Raw genomic sequence first — 21,721 nt, 5'->3', positions numbered from 1 at the left:
AAACACATCTATTTTAAGCAGAGGCAGTTAGGTTTTGTTAATTATTTGAAGGAACCTCTTTGCCCAAGAGTTATGTTAAATATACAAAAGTACTCTGCTACAGTTCAATGAGGAAGTGTTATTTTAGTGGAACTGGCATATATACAAAGAACAAAAATTATGGGGGTGGGGGGAAGAGAAGGCTAACACTGTTAAATTTAAGCACCCAAAAGTATATGCTCTTGGCAAGGAGACTGGTATTTTGGTGCTCCTTACTCACACTATAGGAAGGTTTCTTAAAGGCAAGAGAAAAGCTGTGACACATATAATTAACAACTTAAACAGCTCTATACCAGAAAAGACCAACACACCCAAGTGGTATGGCCAGTTTCTCTTTCCTTATGCTCAGGCCAAGGAAGCAACAACAGTAACCACGATGTTTTTTGCAATACCCATTCCAGTGACTCTCTTCGAGAAGTCCACACCCACAGTTAAGGGTGTGTCTTACTTTCTTCTGGAGGGTCTCATTCTCCTAACTCTCATGCTTAAACTCTATTTTAAATTATCTTTAACAAACCCTAACTCTGCTTCATAAAAGAAGGAACAGCTGGGCGGTGGTGGTGCACGCCTTTAATCGCAGCACTTGGGAGGCAGAGGCAGGTGGATTTCTGAGTTCGAGGCCAGCCTGGTCAACAGAGTGAGTTCCAGGACAGCCAGGGCTACACAGAGAAACCCTGTCTCGAAATAAATAAATAAATAAAAACAAAAAAATTAAAAGGAAAAGGAACATCACTTCCATTCTTGGTAAGCCTTACAATTAATTCCCCAAAGAAGTCAGCATTATTCTCATTTTGCCCTTGAGGAAACTTTCAGGCCAAGTCATTAAGTTGACTATGGATTCCATGATAGGCCCCCAAGATGTCCTAATTCCCAGAAGCTATGACTTTAGTGGCTTTGGTGCAAAAGGGATTTTGTAGCTATGATTAAGTTGAAGATCTGCACCCGAGGAAATCACCATAGACGAACTTAGTAGACCCAAAATAATCTTGCAAGTCACTATAAGAAGAGTGATGATGGTATTAGAGCTAATAGTACAACAGTGGAACTAGAAGATGGAGCAATACCATGAAGAAGCCATAGGTCAAGGCAGCTTTCGGTAGCCTCAAACCCTCAAGGCACTGGAGTGCCTCTGAAGGAAGTACAACTTTACTAACACTAGTTTTTGCACTGCTTCCCTTTTTGGACTCCAGATCTCCTGGAATCTAAGGTAACAACTTATTAAGACAAGATCTGACACTTTAGCCCAAGCTGGCCTAGAATTCAGCATGTACCTTCAGCTACTCAAACAGCCCTCCTACCTCTGCCTCCCGAGGGCTCCAATAACAGGTGTGAGCTACTGCACTCAGCTAGATCTTTGGGCACATCGGGCCCCAAATGTTCTCTACATATGTGGCCTGTTATTTCAGTTGTTATAGTCATTTGGTGTTAAAGAATGCTTTCCACATAAATTGCGAATCCCTCTGGCAAGCCCTGAAAGGCATTGTTCCTTTAGAATGGATTGAGTTAACCTTAGCTTTTCTGTTATACTTGGTGACTGTATGTGGCAATGAAGAAACTGGGTGTTTTGATTGGGTGAGGATAGCACTTGAGTTTATAGATCAGCCTTGGTCATCTGAGGGACAGAGAGTGCTGACAATTAAACTGACACCACTTGAGGGTAATAGGTACAGAATGCCAAAGGCTGCTCAGTCAATTGCAAACGTTTCTGTCAGCTTGAGAGGGAGTTTCCATCAGCTGCTGCTGTTACCTAGCTCTTTCAGCCTTGTCAAGAGTCTTCCCTTTCAGGCAAGCATGGTAGCACATGCCTTAAACCCAGTGGCAGCCATGAGTTCATGGCCAACCAAGGTCTATATGGAAACTTCCAGGCCAGCCAAGGTTACAAAACAGAATGCTGTTTCAAAAAGGGGGTGAGGGGACTTGCCTTTTGTAACTCCCTTCCAATCCATGATCCCTGTCTACAAATTGAAAGATAAAACCATACAGCAAGGTTGGCAGGTCCAATGAAAGCAGAGACAGTCCTATTTCTCAGTATCTACCCTCATTCCGAGGACCTCTGATGTCTTAACCTAGCATTCCCAGGACAAAGGCTCCTTCACTTTGGTAGATATGGAAGGTTTTGAAACCTCATCAGCTGCACTGCTGCTCCTTGCATAAAGCGATGAGAAATGGGAACATAAGAGTGTAACCCATGGCTCTAGCTGCATATGTTGCAGAGGACAGCCTTATCTGGCATCAGTGGGAGGAGAGGCCCTTGGTCCTGGGAAGGATGGATGCTGCAGCATAGGGGGATGCCAGGGCGGTGAGGTGTGAGTGGGTGGGGGAGCACCCTCATAGAAGGGGGATGGGGGATGGGATAGGGGGTTTGTGGAGGGGAAACCGGGAAAGGGGCTAACATTTGAAATGCAAATAAAGAAAATATCCAATAAAAATATTATCTACATTTAAAAAAAAAAGAAAGAGAGCAAGAGCCCAATCCAGAGACAGCCATCCTGATCCCTGGTTTTCCTTTTCTGACTGAATTATCCTATACATTGGGTATGGAAATTAGCTTTCACAATTGAGGTTTTTTTAAAAAGCCTTTTAAATGTAAGGGTGCACTGGGTCTGTGAACACATGTTGTGTAGGGTTGACCATTGTCCTCCTCCAAGCATGGCAGCTGGGACTACTCAAAGGAGCCCTGAGATCTGGTTAATCATTCCTTCATAAAAGGAATGAGGAGTGTCCTCAGACCCTCACACTAGATCTCAGCTATTGGCTCTCGCACCTCTCTCCCACCTGTATAGGTTTCTGGCCAGCTGTACATGGCGTCAGGAGGTGACAAAACGGCTGTGGTGTGAGACTTTCAGTAATTAAGCTGCGTGGGGGTCACTTAGGTTCCTGCCGGTAAGCCCAATAAATGCACGGGCTCAGCAAGCCTGTTTGTTGTTAGTGCTCTATCTGCGGTGAGCGGACATTCACTCACACTTCCCCAGAAAAAGTTCAGGCAGTAAATGGGATCTTCACAGCACCTAGGGCTCCCCCAAATCAAGCAAAGCTCATGGAGGGGAGACACCGTCTCAAGAATTTATTAGACACTACAAAGGAGAAGAGATCATGCACATTCCTTTGTTTCGTGTTCTAAGTGACAGCAGCAGGGCAGCGGGATCTGAGAGACAACAGATTTTTGTCCCCTACCTGAATGTGGGCTGCTGCCTCTGATCCTGACACAGCACGGATTTACAGCTGAAACAACAGCCAGACAACCACACTAGCACAGCGAGGGCAGTGTGGATCTGCTGATAGAGGGGGCTGGATGACTTAACACAGCGACACTTGACAACATTTTTTTTTTAAACAACACTATAATTATAAAGTTGAAGGCACATCTTCGGCAGAAATATCAATTACATGCACATGAGAAAAAACAAACTAAACTACAGAAACGAAATATTGCACAAAGTTGCCCGCTCCTGTTTTGGATTCTAACCAAAATTTCATAATACATTTCTTTAAAAACACAAGGTTGAGACACCTGGCTCTGGCTACAAAAGTCAATTATTATCAACATCATTAAAGAAGCTAATGTGATTGAGAAATAAGAATTCATGCTTTGTGTTATAGCTAGCTACTCATACCAGACGAAAGGACTTAAGAAAGTTAGTGTAAAAGTTGGTAAAGATTTGGCATGAATCAATCTATCTATCTATCTATCTATCTATCTATCTATCTATCTATCTATCTATCTATCTATCTATCTATCTATCTATCGATATTTGGTAAAGAAGTATGTTTTTTAATACAGAAAGCAAAATAACTCAAAGGAGTGATTATGAGGAATGTCTGTATAAAAAGGAGAAGGAAGAAGAGAAGGAAGAGGGAGAGGAGGAGGAGGAAGAGGAGGAGGAAGAGGAAGAAGAGAAGCAGCTTAAGCTTTAACCAGATGCCTCATACAAAAAAATAACAAAGTAGAGTAAAATAAGTAAAATAAATATGAAAAATAATTTTAAAACAGAATCTACACGTAATGGAAAAATCCTCTACTATACGTTTTTGATTTTAAGCTGTGTACAGAAAATATATGCACAGTCACATTTTTGGAAACATCGTGTCTATAGTGCTATTTCAATCATTCTCTATATCTATCTGAATGAAGAAAATTTTTAAAAAATTAAAGCATAATATAAAATTATTTGTTCATAAGGCATCAAATGTAACTTCCTAAAATGGTGATACTAAAGTAGGAAAAGCAACATTTCTATTTCACACCTAACAACTATCCTTTTCAAACTACAAGAGTAAATATTCTAGCTGTGTTTTAATCTTAAATTCAAAAGGCATCTTTGGATATTTAAGTTAAAAGGTGGCCCCTAGCTGAATCCGCATTAGCACTGGACAGCAAAGTGTCCATGGCGCCTTCTGACAGGGACAACGGTTGCTGAGTGAATTCAGAAGAGTGGCAAGGAAAGTATAAAGAACCTCGAAAGATGTATGCTCTCTCCCCCTCTCTGTCTCTGTCTCTCCGGCTGTCTCTCTCTGTATGCATGTATGTGTGTGTGTGTATATACATGTGTATATACATACACATACACACACATACATGCACTTACAAAACCTGTTCTGAGCAGTGGCCCATTACTTAAACCAGTGGCCAACTGAAAGTAACGTGCTTGATCTCCTCTCTAAAAGACCCTCCTCTCTAAGGAATACAGCCTCTCTCCAACAGGTTCTTTTCTGGTAGTGAGACCTGAAATGCTGTTCTCACTGCCCTATAACTTGATGTGGAGGCAGGAGGAGGACTCAACAACATATACAGAACAGAAGGAGAAACTGGCTGACGACTGGGGGACTTATGTTCTCATGGATGCAGAGCAAGAAAAAACTACTGGACATCTATAGTTTAGCTCTCTCTTCTAGAAGCCAATGAGCTATATTATGATGATCTCCTAGAATTAAGAAACAAATATACAAACTCAAACTCTTAAGACGGCATAAGTATTGGTTTAAAATACAGTTTAAGCATATAAACTTATTCATACTTCATTAAAACAGGTTTGCCTTTCTAGATTAATAGCACCTTCATCAAAAGTTTCACCTCTCTAAGATAGCTAAGATAGAAGTTAGGTCTTTTCCAAATCTGGAAAGACAGCATTGAAAAATGTAAACGTTTGTGGGTGTTGGGTGTGAAGGAATAAGAGAGAAAAGTGGTGGAGTGGACAAAACCCATTCTCCATTTCACTTTATATTCCAGTAATATAAAACATGATTTTTATACTCAATATTGACTTGAAAAGGAGAAATGAACATTTTCAGAGCACAAATTATATGTTAGACATTATGCTAGTAGCTTAAAGTACATGAAAATAAAAGATTAAGAGTTTATAAACACAAATATTTTGAATGACAGAACAACATACTTAACTACAAGATATCATAAACCAGGAATATTCTGATTTCTCTATTACAGTTTGGTGTGTATTTTGATAAAAGCAGCTCTGTGCGATGAGAATATTTTAAAGTCATTTTGATAAGTTATTTAAAACAGAGGCGACTAAAATTTTATTAAATTATAATATACCAGCCAAGTGATTATATCCCAAAAGATGAATTTAATGAGACCACATACTTTTCTATGGCCCGTATATGTTAATATATTAGTGTTAATCTTTGAAGAATTTTTCAGTGAGAGAGGTTCTAAGTTTCTCGACTGGGACTGATGGAGAGACTGCATCTACTGTGAACAAAGCTGAACTGAAAGCTAGCACAGGGCTGGGGAAACTGAAGGAAGATTTTGAGATTTCTGACAACAGTGGAGAAACAAGAGGGTACAGAACCCTGTAGATCTTATGGTCTTCTGAACGACACAGTAGGATGAGAAAAGTAAGATTTCAGAAGAGCTGCCAGCTACGAAAATGTTTTAAGACAGGGTCTTAGTGTCTGGCTTTGAACTTGTAATTCTCCTGCCTCATTCCAAGTGATTGTTGTCAGTTATTTTTATCAAGGAAAAACCACCTAAACTTGGCTCACTTGAAAGGAGGTGACAAAAGCCATCCTGCAGGCTCTTAGGAACTAAAGGACAATGACACATGAATTATGAGGTGAAAGCAAGCCTACAATAAATAAGGCACATCTGTTTTGAGACAGTTGCAACTGTTTTCCTTCTAAACTAGGTGCTTTGTACAGTGCTTTGAAAACCATTGCTCCCCAGTGGGGCAAGTATATAGGCTCAAGAATACCTTCAAAATCATGCTCTCAAATCTTCACATTTTTAATCGTCCTGTCTTTGGGCACTTTTTTTTTTTTTTTGGTCAAATAAAAATGATCTGCCATATTAGCAGCACATTAGCAACTTCTAACTATAGAGCTTGTTCTAAACTTACTGTTCTCCCCTCTGTATCGCTAATGAAACAAAAACTGCTGGGAACTTCTTCTAGATAATGCCAGGTTCAGAGCTCCTGCCCTGAGAAAGATATTTTCACCATTACCAAATACAACTCAGATAGAATCCTGCACGTAAGAGCATGAGATTGACATAAGATCCTTCTACATCAACGTAAGTGCTGTGTCAGTGCACGTGAACTTTAACTAGCAGCATCCCCCAAGGCTTTTTACAGTGTGGTGTCATCATCTTCCCGGAAGTCGCCCACCAGAAGCGAGTGCTTGTCAGGTTCACTAGTAACAACGCTGTTCAGGGAGCGCTTGTCAGACAGCAGTGAATTTATGGAGGCTCTGCTATAGTTGACAATCCGGTCCAGCAAACCCAGCCTTGGAGAATTTCTTGAGGTGTCATCTATTCCAACGTGAACACTGATTTCTGAAGGACTCCTCTGTCCTGTGTGGCTCCGGGGATGCAACTCATAATTGTCATACGTAGGTTTCCTGTAACTGCATATAAATTTAAAGCAATCAGATGTTAGGTAGATGCTTGGTGTACGTACAAACAAAAGTGGCTACTGCTACAAAACTTGCTTGGACTGAACTTCATGCTGCCACAAAATCCAAAGTCCTATTTCTCAAAGCTACTATATGACAGTGAGGTCCACTTTGGGCTTATGTCTGCAATGTATACACTACATAAAAATAACAACTACTTAGCTTTTTTTCTTTTTGTTTTGAGACAGTATCTTTACTATGTAGCTAAGGCTAGACTATTTGGTTCTCTCACCCCTTCCTCTGAGTGCTGGGATTACAAGTGTGCACCACCACACACAGCTTGCTAATATTTACTAGTTACTACCTAATAATTCTTTTTATCTTTCTCTTTCTTTATTAAAATTTATTTTTTTATTTTAAATTTATTTATATATTTATATGCCAAATGCTGCCCCCTTCTAGGTCCCCCTCCCAGGGTTCCTCCTCCCCACATCCCCCCTCCCTAGTTGTTTGGAAGTCTGGGAAGACAGCTCAGTGAATAAAGTGCTTGCTATACAAGACTCAAGAACCTGAGTTTGAATCCCCAGCGCCACATAAAAGCTGAGTGTGGTGCCTGGCACCTGTGATCCTAGCACTACAGAGGTGAAGCAGTCTGGAGGCTCATTTCCACTTTAACTGAACTGGTGAACCCCAGATTCAGTCAGAGACTCTGACTCAAAATATAATGTAAAGAAAAATAGAAGACACTCGATGTTGTCCTCTGATCTCTATGTACATGTGTATACATGTGCATACCTACATGCACACACATGCACGTCAGACACACATACACAATTATTTTGGCATACCCCAACAACACAAAGACACCCTATGAAATAACAATATAAGTGTGCCATCCTACTCACAGCTTGAGGAAAAGGGAAGAAAGGACTACAGAGACAGATGAAGCGGCCATTGCTGCGGATCCCATCCAGGGTTGTAAAACCAAACCGATGGGCAGGAAAACTCCTGGAAACAAGTTTAGATAAGGGTAGGCAGTACTAAATGAATCATCAACACATTTCCAACACATGCACAATTTACTTTGTCATGACATCAGTGTTTTATCCTCTTGTTTGTGGAGATGTGTGCTGCTGTCAATTTTTCCTTAGTAGAGTGCTGCCATAAATATTCTTGTGGATATTTCATGTACTCATGTTTAAGAGTTTCCCTAGGGTGCATGCCAGGAGGGAGACTGCTGTGTGCCAACAGCTGTCGCTGGGTAGTCTTCACTTTCCAGTGTACGGGGATTCCCAGACACTGGCCAGCTTGTCTCCTCCAGCCTGCCAGCCCTGTGTAGGCACAGGTGCAGTCACCCTGCCATGCTCTACTAAACCAATCTCCCTCTCCCCCCCACTCACACTCACACACTCACACACACACACACACACACACACACACATGCTTTCTCTTTTCTTCCTCTTTTCTTTCTTCCTTCCTTCCTTTCTTTTTGAGGCAACATCTCACTATGGAGCCCTGTCTGGACTTAAACTCACAGAGAACTGTGTAAGTGCTTTCTTCTAAGACTGAGATTAAATTAGGCATGAAGTGTCATAATTGGGCCAACTTTTTTGTTTTAAGTTAAAATTTTCAATCTGTCTGTGTGTGTGTTTGTACCCATCTGCCAATCTAAGTTTTTTGAGGCAATGCCATGCTATGTAGCCCTGACATCTGGAACGCAGTATACCAGGCTAGGTTTGAACTTACTGCCATCCTCCTGCCTTGGCATCTCAAATGCTGGGATTATAGATGTGAGCCAATGCGTCCAAACACACTAGGTTTCAGTAGACATTTTAATAGTTGCTCTTATGTGGATATAGATTTGAACATTTAATTTTATGAGCTTACCTGGATTTTTCTATTTTTCATATGGTAATCATCACTTAGATGATTTTTAAAAAATCTTTTACTGCATGATTTAATCTTACTGGACATTGCTTTGTAGGCATTTATGTGCCCCTGGGCTAAACATCTCTGTAGTTAGTTTACATTTCAAGCCAGAAAGAAGGAGAAAGGTTTTTTTTAATTAGTTCTTTGAGAATTTTCTCTGTCATTATTAATGTAGGAAAGTCACGGACGATTATTGCACAAGTCTGTTAGTGTTTATCACTCACATTCCTATAGTCACTCTGTCACCTGATCTGCCAGTCTAAAAGAATACCTGCTGACTACAACAGAACATTACCCGAAAAGCAGGAAATTCAGAACTATGTGACAAGAGCAAAATTATGCATAAATTCCTTTTATGCAGTAAAAATAAGTGAGTAAGTATTATTATATATACATATTTTATTTTAAAAATATTTATTTTTAATTATGTACGTCAGTACAGATTTTCTGTACCATATTTTCAACATTTACTTAAGTGTGAAAAATTTCAAATTATAATAGAGGGAAAATTTTAACAGTATCAAGATGTTACAAATGTTTAGGCTATAATAAAGTTTGTTGAACATTACTGCTTTTAACAGTGCCACTCATCACACTAGCAGGGTATATGTAAAAACTAAGGTCAGAACTAAAAAACGGTAAGCCTGTTCTTCCAATGTTACAGGTATCTAATGACTTTAACCACAAAACTAAAAACTGTGAAGACTCACATACCAGCAGCGATGGGAATTCCAACCAGATTATAAATTAGAGCAAAGACAAAATTGATTCGAATCCTCTTGACTGTTTTCCTTGACAAGTCAATACTTGCCACAACATCCAGAAGGTCATTCTGAGAAGAGAGATCAGTGATATTAGTAACATTCCAATTCATTAGGACCGTCTCTACATGTCACGGTACAACAGAATTGCATATGTTGTGGGACAAACTGGGAATTGAGTACGAATTTCAGATACTGCTAGGCCTTAAGTCAAGGTCGGAAGATTTTTTTTTTGAAGGTTCTGAAAATATTTTCATGGTTGTCAGTGAACATTGTTGCAGAGAACTATATTATTGTTAAATCTTATTTCTCACAACAGAAGCTTGTTATTCAATATGAGCTAACCAGTACCCCCCAGAGCTCATGTCTCTAGCTGCATATGTAGTAGAAGATGGCCTAGTCGGCCATCATTGGGAGGAGAGGCCCTTGGTCTTGTGAAGATTATCTGCCTCAGTACAGGGGAACACTAGGGCCAGGAAGTGGGAGTGGGTGGGTTGGAGAGCAGGGCGAGGGAGGGTATAGGGGATTTTTGGGATAGCATTAGAAATAAAAATGAGGGCTGGTGAGATGGCTCAGTGGGTAAGAGCACCCGACTGCTCTTCCGAAGGTCCAGAGTTCAAATCCCAGCAACCACATGGTGGCTCATAACCATCCGTAACAAGATCTGGCGCCCTCTTCTGGAGTGTCTGAAGACAGCTACAGTGTACTTACATATAATAATAAATAAATCTTTAAAAAAAAAAAAAAAGAAATAAAAATGAAGAAAATAGCTAATAAAAAAATAATTGTTGAGCTGGGTGTGGTGGTGCATGCCTTTAATCCCAGCACTCAGGAGGCAGAGGCAGGTGGATTTCTGAGTTCCAGGACAGCCAGGGCTATACAGAGAAACCCTGTCTCGAAAAACCAAAAAAAAAAAAAAAAAAAATTGTTAAAAAAAAAAAGAAAAAGGAAAAGAAGCTTGTTATTCTCATTTGTATTGCTGGCCTGAGAAAGTCAGGATGTTAAGTAGTGAGAGTAACCATCCATCTACTCCAAACTCTGGTCTTCATAGCTAGGAACATGGGACTCGAGGAAGGATTACTACGTAGTATGTTTACAGTATTACCGCTAACCATGTCAGGCAATCTGCCGCTCCTCACACATCAGACCACAGGACGTACCCACTCTTAGTGTGTAAGTACTGCCCGCTAACTCACTGCACCAGGGGAGCTCCAAGACTTACCCTTATCAAAACCACATCAGCTGCTTCAATGGCTACATCTGTGCCTGTGCCTATGGCAATTCCAACGTTTGCCATTGCCAGAGCTGGGGAGTCATTGATTCCATCTCCTACCATTGCTACACGTTTGCCCTCCTCTTGGAGCTGCTTCACCTTAGCAACTTTGTGGGAAGGTAGAACTTCAGCAAACACCTTAGTAATGCCAACCTATGAGAAGAAGATCAACTCAATCCACTTCAGGAAGTAATAGTAAGCACTGCAAATAATGCTGAGCTCAGGATAATTAGCCATCATTTTTAACCTGTCAAATACTTGCATTTTAAAAGACTAAAAATAATCCAGTTATAATGGAGAGAAATAAGCATTCCTCTTTTTATATTTTAAAATTATTTATTTTTATTTTATGTGCATTGGAGTTTTGGCTGCATGTATGCCCGTGTGAGGGTATAGGATCCCCTGGAATTGGAGTTACAGAGAGCTGTAAGCTGCCATGTGGATGCTAAGAATTGAACCTGGGTTCTCTTGAAGTGCCGCCATTGCTTTTAACTGATGAGCCATCTCTCCAGCCCTGACATTCTTCCTTTTTATAAGACTTATTCATTTTTATCTTATGAATGTTTTGCCTGTGTATATGTGACAACACTGTATGTGTGCCTGGTGCTTAGAGAGGCCAGAAGTGGGTGCTGGATGCCCAATAACTGCAATTAAAGACAGTTTTGGGCTACTGTATGTGTGTTGGGAACCAAACCTGGGTCCTCTGCAAGAGCAGCTAGTTCTCTTAAGGGCAGAGTTATCTCTCCAGCCAGTGAACAATCTTCTGCACTGTTTGTATTGGACAGAATGACACTGCTTCAGGTGGACAGAATTTGTCAAAGTGTGCACATCATCTGCTCTGGAAGAAAATCAACTTTTAACTGTACTCTGGACAGACTCTTTTTGTGTCCAAATATGTCAAGAACATTTTTTATTGCCTGTTTAAAAAATGAAAAATTAAAAACTACCTAAATGTCCACTACTAGGGAAATGGCAACATAAATTATTATCCATCTGTACTATAGAATTCCATGCAGCAGTCTAGAAGAAATGATACAATTTTATATGCTAAGATCTGGGGAACATTGAAAAAATACATACATACACACATACATATATATATGTGTGTGTGTATATATATATATATATGTATATGTATATATGTATATATGTATATATGTGTGTGTGTATGTATATACACATATATACATATATACACACAAACACACACACACACACACATACATATCCTACTAAATAAACTATAAAATGATCCAATTAGTGCTGAAGTAGCAGAACTCTATACTCACATACAGGGGAATGTGGAAAATGTTACAAATTCTTTACAACTTTCATATTTTTACATGAGAATATGCTCATATAGTCCTTCTGTAATTTACTAGAAAGGGGGCCATCAAGATGGCTCAGTGGGTAAAGGTATTTACCATCAAGCCTGATGGCCCAAGGTTAGTCCTTAGAATCTATACAGTAAAGAAGAGAACCAACTCCCACAAGATTGTCCTCTGATCTGTGTACAATGTATGTCACATGCATGTAAACACATACACACTACATACATATCTACTAGGAGAAAAGGCATTCTAAGTTGTTTTTTTTAATTGAAAAATATTGGAGGCTAAACAAATGTAGGCTTAAGAAAAAAGGTATGTCAAAGAAAAGAGTTCACTGGTGGCATCCAAAACATATCAAAGAGGAACCTTATACAGTGGCAGTGTTTACAGTAGGGGATGGTGAAGGCTTGTGCATCATTTCAAAGGAAGCATCAACAGAAACCAGTGTGCAGCAATGTCAGTCAAATATCCTACAAGCTAAGCAAATACCTTTTCACTTACATCAGTAACATACAAGGTCCTTGTACCATATCATCCTGATTGTTTTTAAGCAGTTAGAAATATCTACTTGGTAATTAATGCAAACAGTAAGTAAGGTGACATTCTTAAGAGTCAAATGTTAGCACATGTTCTTATCCCAATAACTAAGTATACCAGTTTACCTGAGAAGCAATAGACCGAGCAGTTTTACTGTTGTCTCCAGTCATCAGAACTACTTCTAAACCCATAGATTTCAGAATGTGTACAGCCAACTCGGCCTCAGGTTTCACAGTATCAGCAATAGCAATCAAGCCACACAGCTCATCTAATATAGGAACAGCAGAAAAACAGTTGGAATACGGTGAATGAAGAGTAAGAGAATAAATAATAACAGAATAAATAATAGAATAAAATTTCAGAAAGAAATGAATTTTGTTAAGCTGTTGAGAACTGGTTTAACTCAAAACATCCTGATCTTGAACAAACTTTATACCACATGTTCTGTGATAAGCTTTCATATTTGGCTGTGGAAAATTCATAAAGAAGGTATATTTAATGAAGGTAGTAGTAGCAAGAAAATGGAAAGATGTTCCTGAACATTAAAAAATACACTCTCAGATATTAAACACATTTTAGCTGATTTAGAAGCAAACAGCATGCAAAACTAACAGGTGAACAGGGATAAAACTGGTATTTTGTATTAGGGGGAAGTTGTATGAGGACTCAAATTCTGAAACCTTAATACTGGGCAGTAGGGTCAAGACAGTAGCGCTGGGGCTTGCTTGCTGTTAGGTTGAGAGACGCTGGCTTAAGGGACCAAGGTAGAGAATAACAAGGCAAGACGTCTACTGTTCTCTGGCTACCATGTGTGTGTGTGCGCGTACATGAGCGCACACGCGTGCAAGCGCACACATACACAGTACAATGGAGGAAAATGTTATTCTCCGCTTTTTCTCATACCCTAAATTAAGTTACAAAGTTCATACCTTGCAAGGATTACAAATGTTGAGTAAATATTATCAGACTGGAAATTTACTCTAACAAATAGGGAACACCTAAAGCTTTTACGTATGTTTATTGCACTATTCTGGCCAGTAGGGATGGCTCAGTGAATTAGGGGGCTTCCCTGACAACCTGAGTTTGATCTTAAAGATCCATATGTTGAAAGGATTCTTAATACTTGTCCTTTGACCTTCACCTCTGTACTGTGGAACATATGTGCTCTGATATATACAGGCAGACAGATACATACATACACACAATAGATACAGCAAGTAAAAAGAGAATACACTGTCAACAACATGGGAATGGTTATACTTCACAAAGATTAAAATAATATTTTAGAATTATGGGGTGTAGCCTTATTTGTAAAGTGCATGTCCAGAATATACTGTCCTGTGTTTTGTCTCTAGAACTGCAGAAATAAATATATAATGCAATTGTATAATAACATTAAAAATATTTCCTCAAGTAAAATAAACCACAGCACAATAGTATGTGTATAAGAAACCTTAGTTATTTTTGTGTGTGGAACGAGAGTTTTAACTTAGGAACTTGCTTTTTCCCTTTTTTCTCCCTACACTAGATATGAAACCCATGGCCTCATGCATGCTAGCCAAGTCGTCTACTGAGGAGCTACATCCCCAACAGGATTTTTAAAGGGTTTTTTTAAAGATTTAATTTGTATGTATATGTTGATGTCTAGTCTGTATGCAAGTATGCACACAGACACCAGAAGAGGGGGACAGATCTGCTGGAGCAAGGATTACAGGCAGCTCTGAACAACCTAACATGGGTCCTCAGGAACAAACTCTGATCCTGTTCAAGAACAGTTAAGTGCTCTTAGTCACTAAACCAGCTTTTCAGCATCCCCCCCATAAGATTTAAAGTGTTTATCCAACTTGATTGACATAAATCTTACATATAAAACGTATATATGAGAAGTGGTACGAGGCTGGAGATGGAGTTCAGTTGGGACAAGGCTGTAGTGTCAGTCGCCAGCACAGATAAACCAGGTGTGCTGGTGCACAATACAAACCCAGCACTTGGAAAGTACAAAGAAGATCAGAAGTTCAAGGGCTTTCTTGGCTACATATCAAGTTTAAGGACATCTTGGGATACATGGAACTTCATCTCAAAAATCAAAGAAGACTGGGGAGAAGATTCAAAGGTAACATGCTTGTCACAGAAACATGAGACCTGCGTTTGCATCTTTAGAACCCAGGGAAAAAGCTGGGTGAGTTTTGCTGACTGCCTGTAATGTCAAAGGGTCAGACAAAGACTGACTGGAATAAGCTGGCTGGCTTGACTAGGGAAAACACAGTCCAAATTCAGCATAAGACCTTGCCTCAATATATAAGGCTGAAAGCCATCAAGGAAGGTATCCAATATCTGGCCTACACGTGCATGTACTTGCACCCTTACACATGTTCACACACCCAAACATATGCATGCATACACCACATATACACAAATGCAAGAAAGTAAAAACAGCAGCATTATAAATATATAAAAGATATATAAATATACCAACAAACCAGCAGTAGAACACATGAAATTAAAACTCGTGCTATATTAGAATGGTAAGATTATTAATATTATTTTACTCTTATTATTCAACTTCTGCCATTTAATCTTGTTTAAATCCATGATTAACTTTCAAGCAAGGGAAGAAAAGAACAAAGGTGAAAAATGCAAGAAAACTTTTTTGAGACATGTCTCAGCATGTAGCTTTGGGGTTTCCGGAACTTGCTATGTAGAGCAGGCTAACCTTGAACTAACAGAATTCTGCCTAACTGCTTCCCAGTGCTGACATTAAAAGATGTGAATCACTATGTCTGGCCGCAAGGTACGTTTTTAAAGGCCGCCCCCCCCTTTTGTCGTGCTAGGAATTAAACTTAGGGTCCAACCTGAGGTTGTTTTATCTTTTTTTTTTCCAATTTAGTGTTTTGCTTTTGTCTTGTCTTTTTAAGACAGGGTCTCATGTAGCAGAGGTTACCTTTGAACTCACTATAAAGCCGACCCTTCAACTGCTGGTCCTCCTGTTTCCAACTCCTAAATGCTACGATTACAGGCATGTACCACTATGCCTGGCTGACTTGTTTTATGAGATAGTCTCCCTCTGTAGTCCTTAAGGTCACAATCTGCCTCTCTCAGGTTTGCATGTGCATGTGCCACAACAGCTGATGAGAAGACCCTTAATTAGTAACAATCATAGTTTGTAATCCTTTAACTTCGAATTCAAGCCTCTTTGAAATAAACTTCATAGTTTAAGTCTTGTAGACACATAAAACGATGACTGAGATCACAATTGTGTCAGTGTAGTTCAGAGAAACTTTACCATCGATTGTCACCAAGACAGCAGTCCGACCTCTTCTTTCATGTTCAATCATAGATTCATCTACATCATTACTTATGACAAGACCATTTCTAATCATCCATTCCCGGTTACCAATGAGGACTTTGTACTGCTGAGTATTAACAGCATCTAGAAGCACAGAAATAACATTCAGTAAGTTTATTTAACCTTTAAATCCATCTCATGAGGCAAGTTCTTCCTGCCTAACTTTGCAGTCACAGTGTAGTTTTGGTAGAATATAACCTAACAGTGATAAAGTTTTCCAGGAATATGTTCTGCTCTTCCATACCTCTGAGCCTATGTTGCTATGGACACTCAGTGTCCTTAACCTTTCTCTCCAGATAACAAATTCCACCATACTGTTGACATGCCAGTTCAAAGGCCAAGAATACAGCGCAGTGGCATGAGTGAGGCTCTAGATTCAATCTCCAGCAAGACCAGGGATTGGGGGAGGGGTAAGAATGTTATTAGCTCAGAGATTCCCTCCTTACTGAGGTTTTCTCTTGGACCCTCCACCAAGATTCAAATACTAATTGTAAATCAGAATCTGAAAGTCTAGAGCTGCATGTAAATATGCAATTGTGTTGATGTCTCATTTTAAACTCGTAACTACTAATTTCTGTTTAACTGGTTTTGTTTTTTTAAGACAGGGTTTTTCTGTATACCCTTGGCTGTCCTAGAACCCACACTAGACCAGGCTGGTCTCAAATTCAGAGATCCACCTGTCTCTACCTCCTGAGTCCTGGGATTAAAGGTGTGCGCCACACTAATTTTAAGTGAGCTCTTACCTCTGATGGACAGATGCTTGACTACATGTCTCTAGTGCACTCAATCTATTTCTTCAGGATGACCATTTGAAATCGCCTCTCCTTTGAAATCTCTAACTTTTCCTCCCCCATTCTCATCCATGATACTATCATAAGAGAATCTGTCATGGCTAAATTGTCCCAGCTCCTGTGCCTCCTAGGTGAACCCAACTTGTTCCCCCTGTTATAAACAGAGCCTGAGCCTGCTGAAGGCCAGTCTCTCTACCTGTATGCTAGGTTACCCTTCTTTGCCTACTTTTTTTCTCTCCTTCCTGAATAATCATTTTCTGCCATCTCTGCTGCATATTGTCCTATCTTTAAAAGCAGAAGAACCCTTTCGTATCAGTGGTCTAGCTGTCATACCTCTGCTTCCGTGCACAGCAGAACTGCTCAAAAGCACTTCCCCTACGAACTGTTTCTAACTCACCTCTTCCTATTCTCTTTGAACCCATTCTAGTAAAGCTTTAGTCTCTACTATTCTAATGAACTATTCCCACAGTGTTTCCGTGATCTTTAGTAAACTAATGATGTTGGAACAGTTGTTCCAGCAATAATGGAAATGCTCTACACCCATTCTTTTTAATTCTATAGCCACTAGGCAACACATGTGGCTATTGAGGGCCAATATAATTAAAGAGCTGGACTTTACATTAAACTAAATTTGATTAAATCAAAAGTTAAACAATCACATGTAACTAACTTATAATTACTGTATTTGATACCACAGATCTACAAAGCAAATGACTCTCAATTCTGTATTTCTAATTCAGTCTCCTGAATGTTCAGGCCTCTGGAGACAACTGCCTACCTAATAATTCCGTTTTTATGATATTTCTACTTAGCGAACAGGCATCCTGTTATATAATGTAACTTCTATAAAGCTGGATGCCTGATCTTGTCTCCAATATTGTTCTTTTTGTCTTCCGTATCCTATTTAATGGTAACTCCATCCATCTAAAAGGTGGGCCACTAACTTTGGCATGATTTGACTCTTCTGTTTTAATTTTTAAAAACTGGTTTGTATGTGGATAGGTATTTTGCCTGCATGTATGTCTGTGTACCATGTCATATGGTGCCCGTGGGAGGTCAGAAGACAACACTGTATCCCCTGGTACTGGAGTTACAAGCCAGTTGTGAGCTGCCGTGTGGGTGCGTAGAATTGAAATTTGTCCTCTGGAAGAACAGCCAATATTCTTAATTGGTGAGCCATCTCCCCAAACCCTTAACTCTTATTTAACTCATATTCTATATATCTAATTAGTAGTTAAATCTTTCAGCTTGCTCTTCAAGACACACCTGGAATTTGACCACTTCTTACAAACTGTACTGCTATCACACGAGCCTGAGCCATTGTTATGTTTTGCCAGGGTAGTGACAATAGCCCACTAACGCAGCCTCTTTCTTTGGTACTAGCTCCCATCTTCTTCCTCAGTGGTGCTGGAGATCCAACCCAGGGCCTCACATATGCTAAGCAGAGGAGAGGCTTAGAGAGGTGTACACCTCTGCCCTCACTAATGATTCTTTTTAGTGTTGTTAGCGATCCACAACACACAGTAGATGTTCCTGTTGAGTAATTTTTCTATATGTCAGTTACTTAAAATGACATCCATAGACAAAAAGTCACAGAGAAGTACAAATGGTCAGGAAATAATTATTTTGTAGTATGTCTAATATAATAGAAATAAAGTACAAGTATAATTTAAGATGAGTAAGTATTTCGATCAGCACATGTTGAAGTGCCAACCATAAAGACAAGTCTAGAAAGATAAACAGGGTAGATGCTATTTACAGTGAGGGTACTGCATGGAGAGAATAGGAAATGAAATAATGAGTAGAAAATGGCAGACTACAAAGGAGCACCAAAAAAGGAATACCTTCAAAACAAACAAACAAACAAACAAGCCCTCAAAAACCAAAACAAACAAACAAACAAATCACCACAGGCTACTGCCGATGTTATTTGGTGCTCTCTACTTGTCAGGACCTATTGCTGAAGTCAATACTTATATCACAGAACATGGAAAAGTCGAGCTGGTGCCTAACTATAAGCTTCACTCCTACTGACTCTAGAGTTCAGGGTACCGAAAGGTACTCTGCATTCCTGCATTCCACTAGAGGAGACAGGCGACCATTAATTATCACCACTCAACTGCAAACCCTGCGACCTGCAACAATGGCCTGCCTGTAAGACATACTGGTACAAGAGTGGCACACACGCTATGGGAGTAACTTAATCACACTTTAATCAGATTTAAGGCCTAGCCCATGAGATGGAACCCATACCCAGTACTATTAAGTAACCAAGACCCTGAGACTAGAATGGATCTAGGCTAAAACCTATTGCTATTATTTTGTTAAAGGAACATAAGAATAAAATGACTTCTAATAATATACTATGACACCCATAGACCAGCACCTCACTCAGCCCACATCAGAGAAGCTTCTTTTTGAAGAAGATGGAAATGAACATAGAGAGCCACAACTGGACAATATGCAGATTGTGGAACTCCCCACGAGACTCAAGGATCCTCCATTGCTGGTCAGAGTGCAAACTTGTACAACCACTTTGGAAATCAATCTGGTGGTTCCTCAGAACACTGGAAATAGTTCTACCTGAAGACCCAGCTATACCACTCCTGGCCATATACCCAGAATATGCACCAACATGTAATAAGGACACATGCTCCACTATGTTCATAGCAGCCTTATTTATAATAGCCAGAAGCTGGAAAGAACCCAGATGTCCCTCAACAGAGGAATGGATACAGAAAACGTGGTACATTTACACAAGGAGTACTACTCAGCTATTAAAAACAAGGACATCCTGAAAATTGCAGGCAAATGAATGGAACTAGAAAATAACATCCTGAGGTAACCCAAACACAGAAAGTCAAGCATGGTATGTGTTCACTTATAAGTAGATATTAGTTGTTAAGTAAATGATAATTAATCTACAATTCACAGACCCCAGGGAGGTTAGGTGAAGAGGAGGGGTTGAAGGTGGATCTCCCTGGGAAGGAGAAATAGAATGGATTTTGTGGGTAGAATGAGGCAGGTGGGGAAGGGAATGGGAGGGATTGGGTGGTATTGGGAGATGGGATGGAGCTGAGCAGCAGTTGGGGGCAGTGTGGAAACTTCCTCCTGGAATCTGTGAGAGTAATCCTAGTAAGGACTCCTAAGCAATGAGGACTACAGACTCTGAACTGGCCATCTCTAATAGCCAGGCAAGGCTTCCAGTGGTGGGACTAAGTTATATTTGGTGAGTATTTGGCCAAGGGAGTCCTGTCTCCACAAGCTTGTCCAAACAAGCCAGACTGATACTAGGACAGAAGTTTGCTCTCTACAAATTAACAGCAGGGCCCCATTGCCAAGGACTACATCTGCACAGCTCATTGAACACGTCAAGGTCAAGTTGGTGCCTGTGTGGAACCTTACAAATACTCTGCAGGCTAATCAAAGAAAAAGGTGGACACACACCCAGACACAAACCTTTTGGTCTACATTCGGTCCTGCCTCCATAAAATGGTAATACAATGGTGGTTTAGAACTTGTGGGAGTAGCCAACTAATGTCTGATTTTACTTGGGGCCCATGCCATGAGACAGAGTTCATTTCTGACCCTGGTTCGATGGTCAGGATCCAGAGACTAGATAGCCCAGGGACATAGGGTGGAACCAAACATGACTGGTCAAAAAAAAATCAATGAAATTCTTCTTAATGATTTCTGCTATCCTCATAGATTGGTGCTTTGTCCAGTTGTCATCAGAGAGGTTTCCTCTGGCAGTAGATGGGAGTCGATGCAGAGACCCACAGCCCAACACTCATTATGCTGAGGGTTTAAATTGGAGGTGTCCATTGGGTCTCTCCCCTCAGAATTTGGGGAATTCCACAGAAGAGGGGGTGCAAATATTGTAGGACTCAGAGGGGAATGGAGGACACCAGGAGAACACGGCCCACTGAATCAACTAAGTAGGATGCATATGGGGCTCACAGGCACTTGAAGCAGCAAGCATGGGGTTTGGATGGGTCTGCACCAGGTCCTTTGCATATATGTTATGACTGTTAGCTTGGTATTTTGTGAGACTGTTAACTGTGAGAATGGATGTGTCTCAGACTCTTTTCCCTGTTCTTGGAGCTCCTTTCCTCCTGCTAGGTTGCCTTGTGAGCTTTGGTATGAGGGCTTTTGCTTTGTCTGACTCTATTTTGTTCTGCCATGCTTGGATGTTGTCTCTTGCTATTTTCTGGTTGGAGATGGAGGGTGAGTGGATCTGGGGAAAAAGGAGGTGGAGTGGCTGGGAGAAGTGAAGGGAGGAGGAACTGTGGTCAGGATGCATTGTAAGAGAGAAGGATCTATTTTCAATTTAAAAAAAGAAAAATAGGAAAAAAGAAAAAGCTAAAAGAGAAATCTATAAACTACTACAAAGAAATCAACTTACTTGAGAGATGAGCATCAATAATCATAGAAGATGAAGTTGATGACTGTTCATTAATTGCATCAATTTGAACCAGGGATGCATTTTTAATGTTATTTTCTTCTATCTTCAAGTTACTCTTATGTAGCAAACCTTCAATATTGGTGACTTTACAGCTAATACCACAGCCTGGTACAACCTGGAAATCTGTACAGGTACCCAGGGTTTCAGTGTCCAGCTCCTAACAAACAGAAACACAACACACTAAATAAACAAACAAACAAATGGTGTAGTATTTTTAATTAGGAGAACAGTGTTAGAAGAATGAAAGAAGACAGGACTTCAAATTTTGGGTGCAGGCACAAACTGATAAAACCATTTGTATAAATGTTAGTAATGGTCATGAAAAATGAAACTGTGAGCCTCTGATGATCTAACAACTTCACTGATGTTTAACATGAAGACAGACTGGAGAAACTGGCAA

At 40.0% G+C, this 21,721-nt stretch overlaps 1 protein-coding gene across 4 annotated transcripts in view; it reads right to left on the bottom strand.

Annotated features, from left to right (window-relative positions):
* Positions 1–3,077: 3,077 nt before the first annotated feature.
* Positions 3,078–21,721, bottom strand: part of Atp7a (ATPase, Cu++ transporting, alpha polypeptide) — a 100,938-nt gene continuing 82,294 nt past the window's right edge. For 2 of the 4 annotated variants that reach the window (XM_030251205.1, XM_030251206.1), the window contains exons 17-23: positions 21,262–21,478; positions 16,003–16,149; positions 12,845–12,987; positions 10,801–11,004; positions 9,532–9,649; positions 7,794–7,896; positions 3,078–6,900 (exon numbers count right to left, since the gene is read on the bottom strand). In XM_030251205.1, the coding sequence (XP_030107065.1) occupies positions 6,624–6,900; positions 7,794–7,896; positions 9,532–9,649; positions 10,801–11,004; positions 12,845–12,987; positions 16,003–16,149; positions 21,262–21,478 (1,209 nt within the window). In that variant the 3' untranslated portion in view covers positions 3,078–6,623. The remainder of the gene's footprint in view (positions 6,901–7,793; positions 7,897–9,531; positions 9,650–10,800; positions 11,005–12,844; positions 12,988–16,002; positions 16,150–21,261; positions 21,479–21,721) is intronic. The other 2 variants (NM_001109757.2, NM_009726.5) reach the window with 1 other exon arrangement.

The sequence above is a fragment of the Mus musculus genome, chromosome X (genome assembly GCF_000001635.26).
Source record: "Mus musculus strain C57BL/6J chromosome X, GRCm38.p6 C57BL/6J".
Taxonomy (NCBI): domain Eukaryota; kingdom Metazoa; phylum Chordata; class Mammalia; order Rodentia; family Muridae; genus Mus; species Mus musculus.
The sequence above is the reverse complement of the archived record's forward strand: the minus strand, read 5'-3'. Positions and strand labels throughout refer to the sequence as shown.